Source organism: Sturnus vulgaris, chromosome 6 (genome assembly GCF_052056855.1).
Source record: "Sturnus vulgaris isolate bStuVul1 chromosome 6, bStuVul1.hap1, whole genome shotgun sequence".
In the NCBI taxonomy this organism is placed as follows: Eukaryota; Metazoa; Chordata; class Aves; order Passeriformes; family Sturnidae; genus Sturnus; species Sturnus vulgaris.
In genome coordinates this window covers 15,703,205-15,717,592 of record NC_142248.1, presented here as the reverse complement: position 1 = coordinate 15,717,592, position 14,388 = coordinate 15,703,205, and the positions used below count along the sequence as shown (strand labels likewise).

The 14,388-nt window shown below is 36.4% G+C and overlaps 1 protein-coding gene across 45 annotated transcripts in view; it reads left to right on the top strand.

Annotated features, from left to right (window-relative positions):
* GPHN (gephyrin) overlaps nucleotides 1–14,388 on the top strand; it is a 272,981-nt gene that overhangs the window by 218,447 nt on the left and 40,146 nt on the right. For 26 of the 45 annotated variants that reach the window (XM_014869451.2, XM_088167164.1, XM_088167167.1 and 23 more), the window contains 3 exons: nucleotides 2,798–2,840; nucleotides 6,103–6,240; nucleotides 11,467–11,559. In XM_014869451.2, coding sequence (XP_014724937.1) covers nucleotides 2,798–2,840; nucleotides 6,103–6,240; nucleotides 11,467–11,559 — 274 coding nt within the window. Of the gene's footprint in view, nucleotides 1–418; nucleotides 482–2,797; nucleotides 2,841–6,102; nucleotides 6,241–11,466; nucleotides 11,560–14,388 lie in introns of all 45 variants that reach the window. The other 19 variants (XM_088167166.1, XM_088167156.1, XM_088167169.1 and 16 more) reach the window with 1 other exon arrangement.

Below are 14,388 nucleotides of genomic sequence, written 5' to 3'. Positions count from 1 at the left end.
TGTTAAAACATGGTTTGTATTCTGCAGCTGTGAGCATAGGTTGGGAAACGATCAAGTCTAGCTGATCAAGCCTTTTATTTTATTATCATGGATTCCTCTTCCACAGCTGCTTTTAAAATTTGTGGGAAGCAAATTATTTCTCATACTGCATATGTTGCCCATCAGGTGAGTGATAACATGGAAACTTTAGGCTGGGTGTAAGAAATCAAAAAGTAAATATGAAGTCCTCTGTGTGCACAGAATTAAAAAAATGACCTGTAAGAGGCTGTATGTGAAGCCAGCTGTCTTTTGTTACCATTGTCATTTGGACATTTTAAGAGCAAAACTTTGTCAGCACGTTTTTTATATTAGAAGATTTGATCTGCAAATCTCAGCTGCTCTGTTCATTATAAATCTCTTGTTTTTGTCCATACACTAGCTCCACTATAGGTTGGAAGGGCTTAAAGATGAACTGAGGAGGAATAGAGGCTACAACTCGAGAGTAACTATTACTGCTCAAAGGAGCTGTTTTCCATTCGCAAACATTGCTTTGCGCTATGGGTTTGGGCTCCTTCTGTTCCTCCACTTTGTTGAAAGACTCTCTCTTGACTTCCATTTTACTTCTTTAGCACTGTCTTTGTCTGCTAACATTTTTCCTCCTTCTCTAGTAGCTTTTATCTGTGTCCTTTGGATCACATATTTTACTTAGTTTGTTTTAGTAGATTGTTTCAAATGTTTGTGTTTTGTATTTTTGGTTTTTTGCCTTTTTCTTTAGGACTGTGTTATCTCACTGAATTTCATTCCACAGTTGCCGAATCGCTTGGTTATTTTGCAGCAGGTCCATTCCTCATTTTCTCTTTTCATGTTTTTCAGTGAGAAATAAGAGAGCCTCTTCCATTATAAACAGTAGTCTTACACACATAGGCCCATGTCTCCTTTTGCATACACCATCTTCTGCCTCGCCACACCCATCCTGCTTCTCTCTCCCTCTCAAACTGTGCTTCTCTTTCTTTTGTGTTTTCTTTACTGCCATTATACCACCTTTTTGGTCCAGAATTGTCCTTTGGTAAATTATAGGTTAATATGTACTTCTTCCAAAGAGAGTTCATTTTATGCCTTTGAAATCTGGTAAAACAACTCTGGGCCAAATTTGGGCATCATTAATATTTTGTTTGCAGTTTTCTTGTATAGTATTTTTGGTGGGAAGGGGGGAGGGTGTGGGGTTTTTCTGTTTGTTTTTGTTAAACGAGAGTTTTTTTCAGGGAAGGACACCATAACCCACTCTAAGTTGCAACATTACTTTCCATAAGTTATTCCATTACAATAAGTAGATTGTGTTGCGCTGTAGAATCCAACTTTTTTATGTGACTATTTGGGGCAAGCTGCTGTGGAACAGAAGAAAGAGGTTTAGAAGCTGGGGCACAGTTTGTTTCAGCCTTAAAAGGTTGTTCCTTTCTGAAGACAGCTTTTGAAGGGTTGGGGATTTATCATTCTTCATCAGTTGTTAGATCATACATATTCATTTTTCCAGGCAATTTTTTCTATGGCTGCAAGTCCAGAGTGAGGTCTGAAAGATAATCTGGATTCACTCCTTTGCTTTTGCAGCAGAGACAGATATTCTGCTGGGAAATTACACCCTCACCATCACCTGTGCTATTCCTTCTCTCACTACCTGTGCACACTTTTACTTTATTAGTACTCTCAATGAAATTTAAAACACCTTTGTCAATAAAGTAAAAAAGAGAAGGATTCAGTTCTTACTATCTCAGAGGTTTGTCTTCCTGTGAAGTTTACTTTAGCTGGGGTTTTGCCAACACAAAATGTTTTTATTCAAGTGCTGCCAGTTCAGTCATCTGGCCTGACAGTAGTCCATCTGAAAACTTGCAACTTCGGGGTTATTATATATGGTATTATTTTTCCAAACCTGAGAAGAATTAACAGGAATTGATGCTTCCCTATAGGTAAAATTTAAACTCTGTTGTGTTTACAGGGCTGATACTCTTTAAAAAAATACAATTCTTTTTAAAATCTGCGTGATAAACAGAATTGTAAATAATCTGGTATTGCTAGAATATTAGGCCAACGTGAATTATCCAATTTCCCTATAGCAAAACTAATCTATCTGGAATAGCACAGTGGTAGCTAAGTATCAAGGAAGAGGGTTTGTTCAGAAACCATGTCATTCTCACATAATTACTTTTTAGAGTGGAATTCCACTACAAAATTCATAGTGAATTCTTTTAACCAAGTAGGAACAGCAAAATAAATTGATCAGCTCCATCCAGGAGCTGTTTATACAGTTGTGTGTCATTTATACGATTATGAAGAATTCTTATTAAACATCTTCAGAATCAACATGATTGAAACTAAATGTTTTAAACTCTCAGTACCTGAAAATATCAGCAATAGAATTTTCAATCAGGTCATATACTTTTGTTAGTATTCTCTCTAATTATCAAACTGGACCTAGATTCAGAGCTACTGTAATTACAACTGTATAAGAAAATGCGGATTTTCTGTCGAAAACTGATGCTTAACCCATAATTTTAAGCACTGTTCTTTGATTTTTCTCACTTACTGTCCTTAGGCCATCTTGTTTCTTATGGCAGGGGTGTGGAATCAAATTGCTTATATCAGATTCTGACCATGGGCTACTACCCTTCTGCTTAAATATACTTATCTCATGCAAAACATGTAAGAATGTTGCTGAAAATATGTATAGCCTCTGTCTTAGATCCCAGGAGCTTGCCCATTTTATCTCTGTATTTTGCATTCTTGTTAACTTCTGTAGCTCATAGACTCTGTGCTCTCTCTGCAGGTCCAGTCTAGGTGCAGCAGCAAGGAGAACATCCTCAGAGCAAGTAAGTGCAGAAACTTCTTAGCTCTGTTGGGACACTAGCACTGCTCAGAAGACAGCAAGTGATAGTCAGATCAGAGGTAGAGCTAGGTGTGTTTGCAGCAGAAATTTAATAACTTAAGACAGTGAAGTCCAGTCCAAAGGTAAAACTGTAAATAGCTCATAGTGCTCGTGTATTAATGGAGAGTCACCTTTTAATTTATTCTTCCAAGCTGTTTTGCTAATGACTTGGAGGTCTGTGTTGTTTGTAGTATTTTGTTGTAAATGATCATGTGTGTGCAGGTTTTGTGGGCAAGGATTAATTCTCAAAGACAATGAAAATGGAAATTCTCAACTTGAATATACATTATTTTTATTTTCATACTTGAACATTAGTTAGAGTGTTGAATTACATAGAATCAAACCAAAAAATGCAAAGGTTAAGAAATCACATTTGATCCAAGTGATGTCTAGTTTAATTTGCACAATTCTTTGTGTTATGGGAATCTTTTCTAGTCTAAAATTTGATTCACCATATGTGTGTGTATATAGATATATATATATATAATGACAGGACTAGGAAGTTGTTTTGGTAGTAAAAGAGCAGGCTGTCAAGAATTTTCTACCTTATGCAACCAATTGAATTAGCTGCTTCAAAGCTAGAGGATTGTTTTGTTGTACAAAATGCAGCTTAATGTAAGTTATTTTTAGAACTATCTGACATTTCACATTAGTGAAAGATAACTTAGTAAAGTCTGAGGAGTTGTTTAATGTCATTTCCTTGTAATTAAATTACCATTTAGTAATTTTGCAATTTCAAAAAATCATTTGTTTGTCTCTGGGTATATTATATCTGTGATACCTCTAATGGAAGAGTTAGCATTTTTTAGTAGGAAGAAATGGGAGAGAGAAAAGTCAGTAGTTACACCAGCATCTTTCTTCATTAAGGTTATCCATGTTAGTGTGAACATAAAGGGGCTCTATTTTCTTGGCTTTTCTTGCAGAAATATTGAGTGTTACTTTAGGTGTTGGAAAAAACATGTCTGAGATTAGGGAATTTTATCTATTTTCAAAAAGTCTGTGTTGGAGAATGCATTTCTCAGAAGATTTTAACAGAACCTTTGACTTAAGCAAACGACGTGCATTAGGGACAGACTTGTGAATCTGAAGGTTATTATCTGGGGACCATTTGAAGCATTCAAAACCGGTGAATTCTATCACTTTTTAAGGTTTAAAGAGGTGAAATGTGAGTTTCTGAAGTAGCTAACAGTGAGTTTTAAGTAGCAGTGAAATTACTGCTTGAAGCAGTAAAAGCTTCTAGATAGTGGCAGTAGCATAAAGGTTGTTCACTGCCACACAATTCCCTCCACTTTCATTGCTCCGACATATTTTTTCTTAGCATCTTCCTTCATATTTTTCAACCAAAAACAAAACATCAGGAAAATGTTTTTAGCATATATTGTGTGGAATCTGCTGGACCTGCAGGAATTACAGTGCTGCTAAAGCAGGGTTTCTTTATCTATGCGAATGTGGGTGTGGGAAGTTTGATTGTATTTCACAAATGCTTTCCTTTTCCCCTTTAATGACGTTGTCAACAAAAAACAGGCATAATAACTGGAAATGTAAGCTTGCTAGGGAGATCCCTTTTGTTAAAACCAGGAATGCAGTTTTTCCATTAGTTACACTTTTATCTTACAGTAGTTTAATTTGGATCATTTCTCCATAGTGTTCTTATTAGAAAGTTAGGTTTAAGAGTTTGCCAAGTCTTAATATAGTTAGAAAATGTCTCATCGGCTGTTCCTCTCTTCCTTAGAATGCCAACTTCTATCTTAAGGAAAATAATTAAGTCAATTAAAAATTATTTGTGCTTGACAAATTCACAGTGCTTGCTTTTTTCATCATGTTATTTTCTAAATACGTACAAAGAGATTGTTCAAATAATTTCTTCCAGAATGATTCCTGGAAGAATTAGATGGGCAGTTTTATTTGTCTCTACTTCTTCCTCTGAAAGGTAATTACTGTGTTAATAGCAAAAAATAATTAGTGAACAATCTCTCACATAAAAAGGCAAGCATGTGTTAGTGCAGAACAAGTATTGTATATATAGATTAATTAAGAAACCTCCTCTTCTGAAGGAAGGACTTCGACTGCGTGATTGTCATGCTATTTTTTACTTGTTTTTTATCAGAAGATTACACTTGAAGCAATAATCTATTTTTTTCCAGAATCTGAAGGCATGTGCAGCAACAGATGAGATATTTGTGTAGTGACTGCAAAGCAAAATCATGTCATTAAAAATTAGTTTCTATTATTTGTTAATGCTTTCTGTATTGTAATTTATGTTACTTAGGAATATCGTTTCATATCACATATAGAACATCATCCACTTTGACTCTCATAAATACCTTCTTGTTCTAGGTAAATCCTTTCAAGATATTCTGCAATTGTAATTAATCATTTGGTTTATATCTGTTACTCTTGTGCATGTATTCCTGCAATAGTTCTCTCTTCAGTTGCTTATCTTCACTTGTAAAATCCTTCAAAGCTTGTCCCCTTGTTTAATCTCTCAGTAAGTATCATGAAATCAAACATACTTCATTTTCCAGCAACTTCTGTCACGTTTTCTCCCTACCTGTCCCTCACACTTGGGAAAAGTAAGCTTTCCTTAAATTGTCCTACTGCCTTCACTCCAATCATACATTTAAACAACACTTTGCTATGGTGATGACAAAATCTTGACAATGGGTAGGATGCCCACTAGCTGGAGACAGTCTGCTGGCTTGACTGCCCAGTGATTTCATTGTGCTCTCTCTGTCTTCCTTCCAAACCTGGTGACTCCCATCTCACTCTTGGATTGTAGGCTCAGGCTCACTGGCACAGTGTCCACTGTTGTGCTTGATCTGTGCACAGCACAGAGCATGTTGAGATGTGTTTGTGCACAGAATGGAGTGAATTGTCCTGAGCTCATAGAATTGAATTAGTCTCCCATTATCATCCTCAGTAAAATACTGCCTCACCTGGAAGGGTTTCTGTTTTAGATTAACTAATCTTTTCATGCTCATCAAGACTTCTGGTATGTTCTTCATTATAGATAAGGATATATATAGACTCTCTTGATTCTAGTTGAATACAGTGTCTTCCCAGCGTCAGACATGAAAGCTCAATAGTGATAACTAATTTAATTTGCTCCAAAGTGCTAGATTAGTTTCAGTAAAATGGTTTAAATGAACACCACTACACAAATCTGCTCACTGCAGCCCACATGAACTTGTTGTTTGTCATTGCAGGTCACAGTGCTGTTGACATTACCAAGGTAGCAAGAAGACATCGCATGTCTCCATTCCCATTGACATCTATGGACAAGGCCTTCATCACAGTTCTGGAGATGACCCCAGTGCTTGGAACAGAAATCATCAATTACAGAGGTATATTAAGTTGGATTCTCTGTGAGCATGAGGGTGATTACTTCCCTGCTTGGCAACCTTCTTACTCTTTTATTAATGCTGTGAGGTGTCTGAAACAGTGCTTTCTCTAGGAGAAACTGCTTTAGGAAATACCAGTAATAGGAGAAATCTTTCAAAGTCAGGAGAATGTCGATTGAACTCAGTGGTGCTCTCTGAAGGAGTCTGTAACAGAACACTAATAAAATACATGAATTAATTTTCTTCATGTTTGTATTATATGCTGCAAACATATTACACTCAACCTGAATGTGCCTCAGTGGACTTCTGCAGATGCCAAGTAGCTATAAGATATACTCTGATTGGATCCCTCTGTTGTTTTACTGTGGAAGATTCTCACTAAGCCCCTATTTAATCTGAGATTAATGATCAAAGCAAAGTGATTATTGATTCCAGATCACTTTTTTCCACATTTATATCTTTAACACTTCATCTCATTCTCTTTTTCCGGTTTCTAGTTAGCCTAGGTCATTCCAGAATTTTCCTATTCTTCTCATAAATACAATTCTTTTTCTATTATACCACTACGTGCTCATTTTCTGAAATTACTTCCTTTTAATATTTGAGCTATTGAAACTTTGTAATTAAAGAATAACTGGTTTTGAAAATATACAGTGAGGTTGTCTTCAAAAGCAGCAAACAGCAAGCAAAGTATCAGACTTTGTGACTTCGTGACTTTGTGACTGTATCTCTCTACTGATGAATATGTAGGGATAGAGAAGTGATTTTCTGTCCCTAAAAGGAATTAGCAAAGCACCTCTCATGTTTATTCAGCTAAACTATCCTCCTTCCTGAAATACTGTGTTCATAATGTCTATTAGGTGCCTCCCTAAGCTTCTGCTATTCCTTACATCAAGCCTAGGCGCTCTCTGGGAGAATGACAAAACCATGACAGGAAATATGCTGACAAGTAAATCTAAGCTAGGTAGGAAAGCACAAACCTCTTCCAGGGATTCTTCCAGATTGTCCCAAAGTAAGGTGGTGAGCAAAGAGATTGTGGAACTATAAACCTCGAAAGGCAAAAACATTTAGGACATTGTTGTGCTACAGACAACAGAGAGGCACAAATGGTTTCTGAATGGAATATTCTGTCTTCTGGCTTGGAAGGTCAAAGTTTTCATGTTCTTTGCCAAATCTTTGTGCTACCAGAAGCCTTCAAGATGTCTTCGTATTGGCATACTGATTTAGCAGACTGCATGCAATATCACGCCTGTGAATTTAGTGACTCCAAGCAGAGTTCAGTGCTTCCCTGTGCCTTGGCAGCAAGATTTCTGAGAAAATGCTCCATATCCTGCATTCAGAACAGCACCAATACTGGATCAACAAGGAATATGCATAACACACCCTACACTTTCACAATGGTATGCAGATTAGAAGGCACTGAAGCATAAATGCCTGAGCAGAACTATTGGGCCTTTTTGGGTAGCTGTCAGTTAAATGTCTTCTCTAGGACAGCCCTTTGTGAACAATGTGATGAGCTGCAGTGTTGGGTACATTTAGTCCCATTTACAAAAGTAAATGCTACATATGCAACCCTGAACTCCTGAAATAAAGGATGAGACTGGCATCTGCCTCCCTGAAAAATAAGCACATCATGCATTTATTTTGGTATGTCAGATACAGTTAAGGTATTGTAGGATTATTATTCTTCTTTGAATAAAAGAATTTTGATTCTAAGTCCAGAACATATGTATTGTTATTCCTGGAACTCTTATTCTTTCAAAAATAATGAACTGAATCTGCTGAGTCACTTTAGTTTTGACCCTCTTCCCTCTCACCCAAAACACAAGCATTGGATCAGTGGTGACATTAGTAGGTTCAGAGACAGATTCTTGATTTAATGTTCACATAATTATACCAACAATTCCTTCATATTTTTGCACTGTAGTGCAAAATTTTATCTTGCAATTTATTTTTCAAGTAGTATACACATATTTTAGCACTGTAAGATTTCCAAGTATATAGTTTGAAATTTCAGGATTGAGCCTGTAAGAGACAGCCTAAGGAACACGTCTGTGTCTGTGATACTTGCAAATTCAATTCTCTTAATCTACAGATACAAATCTCAGGTTGGAAACGCATTTTCAGAAGTTCATAAATGATCACCATAATGTTATACAGACAAATACATAGAATTGTTTTGCATGGGGTGTGTGCAAACTTGTGTTTGGTAAAATACGTTAATTTTGAAGAATGCAATGAATTAAGAACCAGTTTTTCATTAATTCTGGGTTCCTTTTTTTTTGTTAATATATGTCTAATTTCAGAAAATTGTAAAAATGTATTTAGAAAAGCACTATTGTGCTGTGTTCTGAAACCTGTGTTCTGCTGCTTTTGAAACCTATCTTTCAGGAGCTCAGTTTCTCCCCAAGGAAAGTGAAATGTGCAAAATTGTAGGAGTACTAATTGCCTAATTAATTTAACCTGATTTAGTTAAAACTAAACATATTTCATAGTATTCATCCTCATAAATAAAGCTGCTGAATGTTATTCTGTACAAATACCCAGTACAGTCCTGATTTTATTCTTGATTAAGTCAAGGTATGCTGTATTCTCACAGATCTTTCTATTCTCTCCTAACATAAGGGAGAGGATTGTGAAAGTTATCTTTTGAAACATGGCTTTCATGCTGGTGTGTTGTTTAGTGACTGTATAGATCATTTAACCTCTTTCAAATTTAAAAAAATTGGACAGTCCTAAAGCATTTTACAGAAGTGTCATAAACCAAGGGCATCTGAAGTGTATTTCTCACCTGCCATCACTGATATCTGGTATGAAGGCAATTTAGACTTTTATTCCAAATAAATGCAGTTACCTGAGTATAGCTCCATGGGAACATAAGGTTAAGTTTTAGACAGCATGATTATGATTATTCTTCTGAAAATAAGAAGATGCAGAAGTTTAATTGCTAATAAAATTATAATGCAGAAGCAATCTACATTTTATGAACTTAAGTAGAGAACAGCATATTTATTCATTTAATCCATCACTTCCTAGTACAAGATCTGTCTTATTCCTGTGCCCCAGAGAAATCAAAGTTCTTCACAGAACTGTACCAGGTTTACTACCTAAGCTTAGCAAATACCCACATTTGAAAAGTGAGTTCAGTGTTATTCTCCATTTTGTGTCAGAAAGCTATGGGCATCACAAGGGGCAGTTTGATGACATTAAAATAATTCAGAACATCTTTCTGAATTACAATTAATCCAAATAGGGTCAAACTGTATTTTTAGAATAATTTGTTAAATAAAAGAGAGTACAGAGGTAGTTAAGATTGTCCTCTTGTTGCTGACTTGCTTCATTTTAAATGCCTAAGGCTGCTTCAGCAAATGATTTTTACATTTTTCTTCTTGTAATGAAACTCATTCCCATTACTGGCTAGCCATTTATTCCTTTCAAATATTGCATGGCAGTATGCCAAGAACGTACTGTTCAACTTTGCACTAATTGGTGTGATTTTGCATGCAGACAAGAAGCAAAATGAAGGCACAACATGCCTGCTAAAATTAGAAGCATCACTTTTGTGTGAGATTTTATGCATCTATGAACAAAGGATGTTTTTACTAGACCTTTGATAGCTGCCTTTTCTGTGCTGTAATTTAAATGTCTGTGTCTCTCTTCTTTTACTCAGTGTAAGTGTACAAGCTTTTGTGAGCTTTCTTGTAACTTCTATATTGTCTATCACAGGCATTGATATCCAGGTTTGCACAGGTGAATTAATGGCCATTACAAAAGGCCTTTTCTAGTTGCTTTAACAGGTTTCAGCAGCATTTTCATGACAATACTTATTTCAGCAATGCAGCATGAATAGTAACTTCAGGCTGCAAGTTCATACATATGGATGTGAACACAATGATGTTATAGTTACAATAATTAATTGCTAACTAAATCATTTTGTGTTAATAAGTGAAATATAATCTTCATTATAATACAGCTTCACTGGAGCTGAACATTTTCAAATAGAGTAGGTGCACCTTTTAACAAAATCTATCCATTTAGTGTGCAGCAGTAGCTCTTCTGCCTTCCCAGTGAATCCAGAACCATGCAGATTTCTCTGCCTGTAAAATAAGAAACACACTTCATGCACCTCTCTTTTTTGGCATGTCTCAAAGATCATAATCCCTAAAGCACATATCCATGCAAATTCTCCTGACAGAAATAATCGTGCATCCTCTCACTCCATCATACTTTCAGCTGGATATTGCCTCCTGGTGCCACAGTGCACCCTAGGAGGTGGCCTCTGTTATGAGCAGGGCTTCCCTTCTTCTACTCAGACATACTGGAATCGAGCCAGTCTCAGTAATTTTGACCCATGTGTCCCTTCCCAGTAGATCTAATCACACATGTAATAAATCTGCTTTGTCTCTCACACTATATCAAGGGGCAGGTTACATATTTTCCACTCTGTTCCATATCGTACTAAAAAATAAAGCTCTTGAAGGTGCCACAAAAGTACCAGCCACTTGACTGAGGGTGAAATAATTCATATCAGTCTCTAAAGGGAGGCTGAGCCAAATTACAGCTCATCAGTCATAGTTGCTAAGTGAAGAGAAAGAGTATGTTTGAAACAGCTATTAAAATATTTATAACTATAACAGTGTAAATTTATATAAATAATTCTGACACTTACGTGCACTCACCCTCCATTAAGCAGAAATGCTCTCAACAATTAGGTGAAGTTAGTCTATTGCAAAACTTCTTCATCAATTTATGAAAACTGGTCCATCATTATTGTTCTCAATTCATCACCTCTCACCTTCTGTCCACAGGATTCACTTTTGAAATGTCATTTTACAAGTTTTTTAAAAATAAATGTAATAAAAATTCCAGTAAATGAAAGTAAAGAAAATACATATATTTAAGAGATCTTAGGGGAAAAACTTGTCCTGAAGAAACTTATACTTGGTTTTCTATCTGATCCTTAATCAGAGTTATCACCTTTGTGTTTGGATACTTGGCATTCAGATCTACTGTCAGCAATTTCACCACAACCAGGAGCACAGACTTAAACAAATCCTTTATCGTTACTTTCAGACTCCAGTCTTTTTTCCTGTATGTAGAGTCAAAAATGAAAAGCCTGAGAAATCTATATGTCCTATACACATACATTTCACCTATTGGAGAGCAAACTTTGTTTCCCCCTTTCACTCACTGTGATGACACAGGCATGGTCTTTTCTCTTTTTTGTAGATGGAATGGGGCGAGTCCTTGCTCAAGATGTGTATGCAAAAGATAATTTACCACCATTTCCAGCATCAGTAAAGGACGGTTATGCTGTCAGAGGTAAACACTCGCTTCGTGGACATGAAGGATAGTGTCTGCTGCTTTGTAACATGTTAATTCACCTGGTTTGGATCCAGCAGGGGTTATTTGGGTTTAGATTTGATACACATCATTGCTGAGGTCACATTTATATGAAGTGCAGTCTTGAAGGAAGGCCATAAAGCCGAGTTCAGATCTTTTAAATGGATATGTGTGTACACACACACACCCATGTGTGATCCTAGATGTGTCCCTCTATTGCTTGTGCATTTCTTGGAAACATTTAAAACTCAGGACTAACAGAATATCTGTTTCTGAATTATGCATTCATCTTCTATTCCTCTGTTGTAGATTTCATGAGGATTTTCTTATATATCTATTACTTTGTTGAACTGTTACAGGTATTGATTACATCAGAGAGTTTTCAAAAAACTTACCGTAATGTTCTCTTATGGAGACGCCTCAAAAGAAGAGGTTCTTACTTTAGAAATATTGTAGCTGCCATATATAAATAAAATTAGTTGTATGACTTTATTCATTTTATTCAGCAAATTTGATTTCCCAAGAGACCTGAATTCACACTCTGCTTTGCCACTAGTTGCTGCATCATTTTGAGCCAGTTGCTTTTCTGTGCATCAGTTTTCGCCTTTGTAAAGTAAGAATAATGATGCTCACCTCACATGTCTATGAAGGAAATTTAAAATATACAGAATTTACCATTATACTAGTAGTGGTTTAATTGTGGTAGTGGTTGAATCATCATAACACCATGTTGAAATTTGTACACAATAGCCAATTTTCTTCTAAGGACATTAAAATATCTTTGTTACTGGCAGCTGAAACTATAGAAAGTAACTGCCCATGAAATAGACTGTTTGCAGACCCAGGCAATGGACATAATCCAGTAGCTTCCCCATACATTTGATATAGAAATAAAATTTCAGGTCCACAGGATGAGTGTGAGAGACAGACAGACCAAAATGACTAGTAGCAGCAGGAAGGGAGTGCATATGTAGCCAGAGAAATACAGGTAATGTAACACTGAGAAAAGCTGAGAGAGTGAGCTCTGAATAGAATGCTGAGTGACAAGGGCCTTGGGATCAAGCCAATGCTGTCTTGCAGCCTGATTGCTGCAGGGTAAGGCAAAGCACGAGTACAATTTCAGTAAACATGCTCAGAATGAGCAGAGTGATCATGAACGCCATTTGCAGCAATTTCTGTTAGAACCAACTCACAAACCCTAATTTTGGTGGTGGATTCAAGCAGAGTAACACTGAGATATTTGAATGCATCCAGAGAAGGACACTAAAGCTGGTGAAAGGGCTGGAAGGAATGTCCTGTGAGGGGCAGCTGAGAACATTGGGTTTGTCTTGTTTGAAGAAAAGTACATTGAGAGGTGACCTCATGGCTGTCTACAGCTCCCTGTGGAGGAGAAGGGCACAGGGTGTCCAGTGACACTGTGTGTGGGAATGGTTCAAAGCTGTGCCAGGGAGGGTTTAGGTTTGACATTAGGAAATACTGCTTTAGCAAGAGAGTGGGAAGATACTGGAACAGACTTCCTAGAGAGTGGGTTGATGCCCCAAGCCTGTCTGTGTGTCAAAGGCATTTGGATAATGCCTTTTATAATTTGCTTTACATTTTGGTTAGCCCTAAATTGATCAGGCAGTTCTGTTCTATTCTATTCTATTCTATTCTATTCTATTCTATTCTATTCTATTCTATTCTATTCTATTCTATTCTATTCTATTCTATTCTATTCTATTCTATTCTTATTATTCTTGTGAACCTGTTATCTTAGGATATGAAAAAAAAAAGCTTTTAGGCAGAGATAGTATTGACTACATTAATGGATACTTCTTACAAAAAAATTAAGGATTAGCTTTCAGTGGCATAACGTCTGCCCAAACCCCTGTCCTTTTTTCGTTTTATATCAGTTGTGCATCATCTATAAATTTTGTCTCCATATTATTATTGGTGGGGGAATAAAATTAATTCAGTAGCATTTTGTCAGGTTTAAAATAATTCATCTATTAGGGGTTTCTTTCTCTTTTTTTTGCTGGATCATCCAAGGACTTTTTTTTTTTCAGTGAAGGTCTAACAGCTGTTTTCAGTAGTATTACATGCTTTATTCAAGGATGTCTAGTTGAAGAGCCCTTTTCTACTTTTTTACTTTAGAGTTCACTCTAAAATAAAAAAGATTAGTCTCACAGATTAGTCTGTTTGATAGGCTTTTAAATCTTAGCTAATTATTAGTCGTCAAACATGACTAAGTACCACAGATAATGATCTGCAAAGCTGCAGCCAGTGCATGAGTACAAATGTGATAAATCATAGACTGAATGGACATCCTTCCTGAAAATAGTTCTTCTCGATACAAGGTTACCTAGGTGTATATTCAGGGCTCCTGAAGTAAAACACAGGTTATTAAGATAGAGGTTGTCACTGATTAGACTTCATCTCTAGGAAATCAACTTTTGACAGCTCCAGATTTAAAATCAATAATAATGCAGATTTAAATGTGATCATTCGAGCTTAGTTTGTTTGAGCACTCTTGGCAACCTGACTGCTGTGCTCGGAAAGGCAGAGTTGCTTGTGCTTCACACAGGCTTTAGACCATGGTAAAATCTATAATATCATTAATGCAGCTTGCTTAAAGACCCTTGAGGCAGGCAGGAGCTTAAAGTCATTAGTAATTGTGCCTTTGTTTTCCCCGTAAAAATGCAGATTTGCTAAACTGGAAGTCCTGAAGACTTGTTAAATCAGTGATCTCTGACTCCTAATTTTCAGTTCTGCAATGCTGTTATGAACACCCCTGAATCTTTGTTGTAAATGTGATTCCTCCTAGTCTTC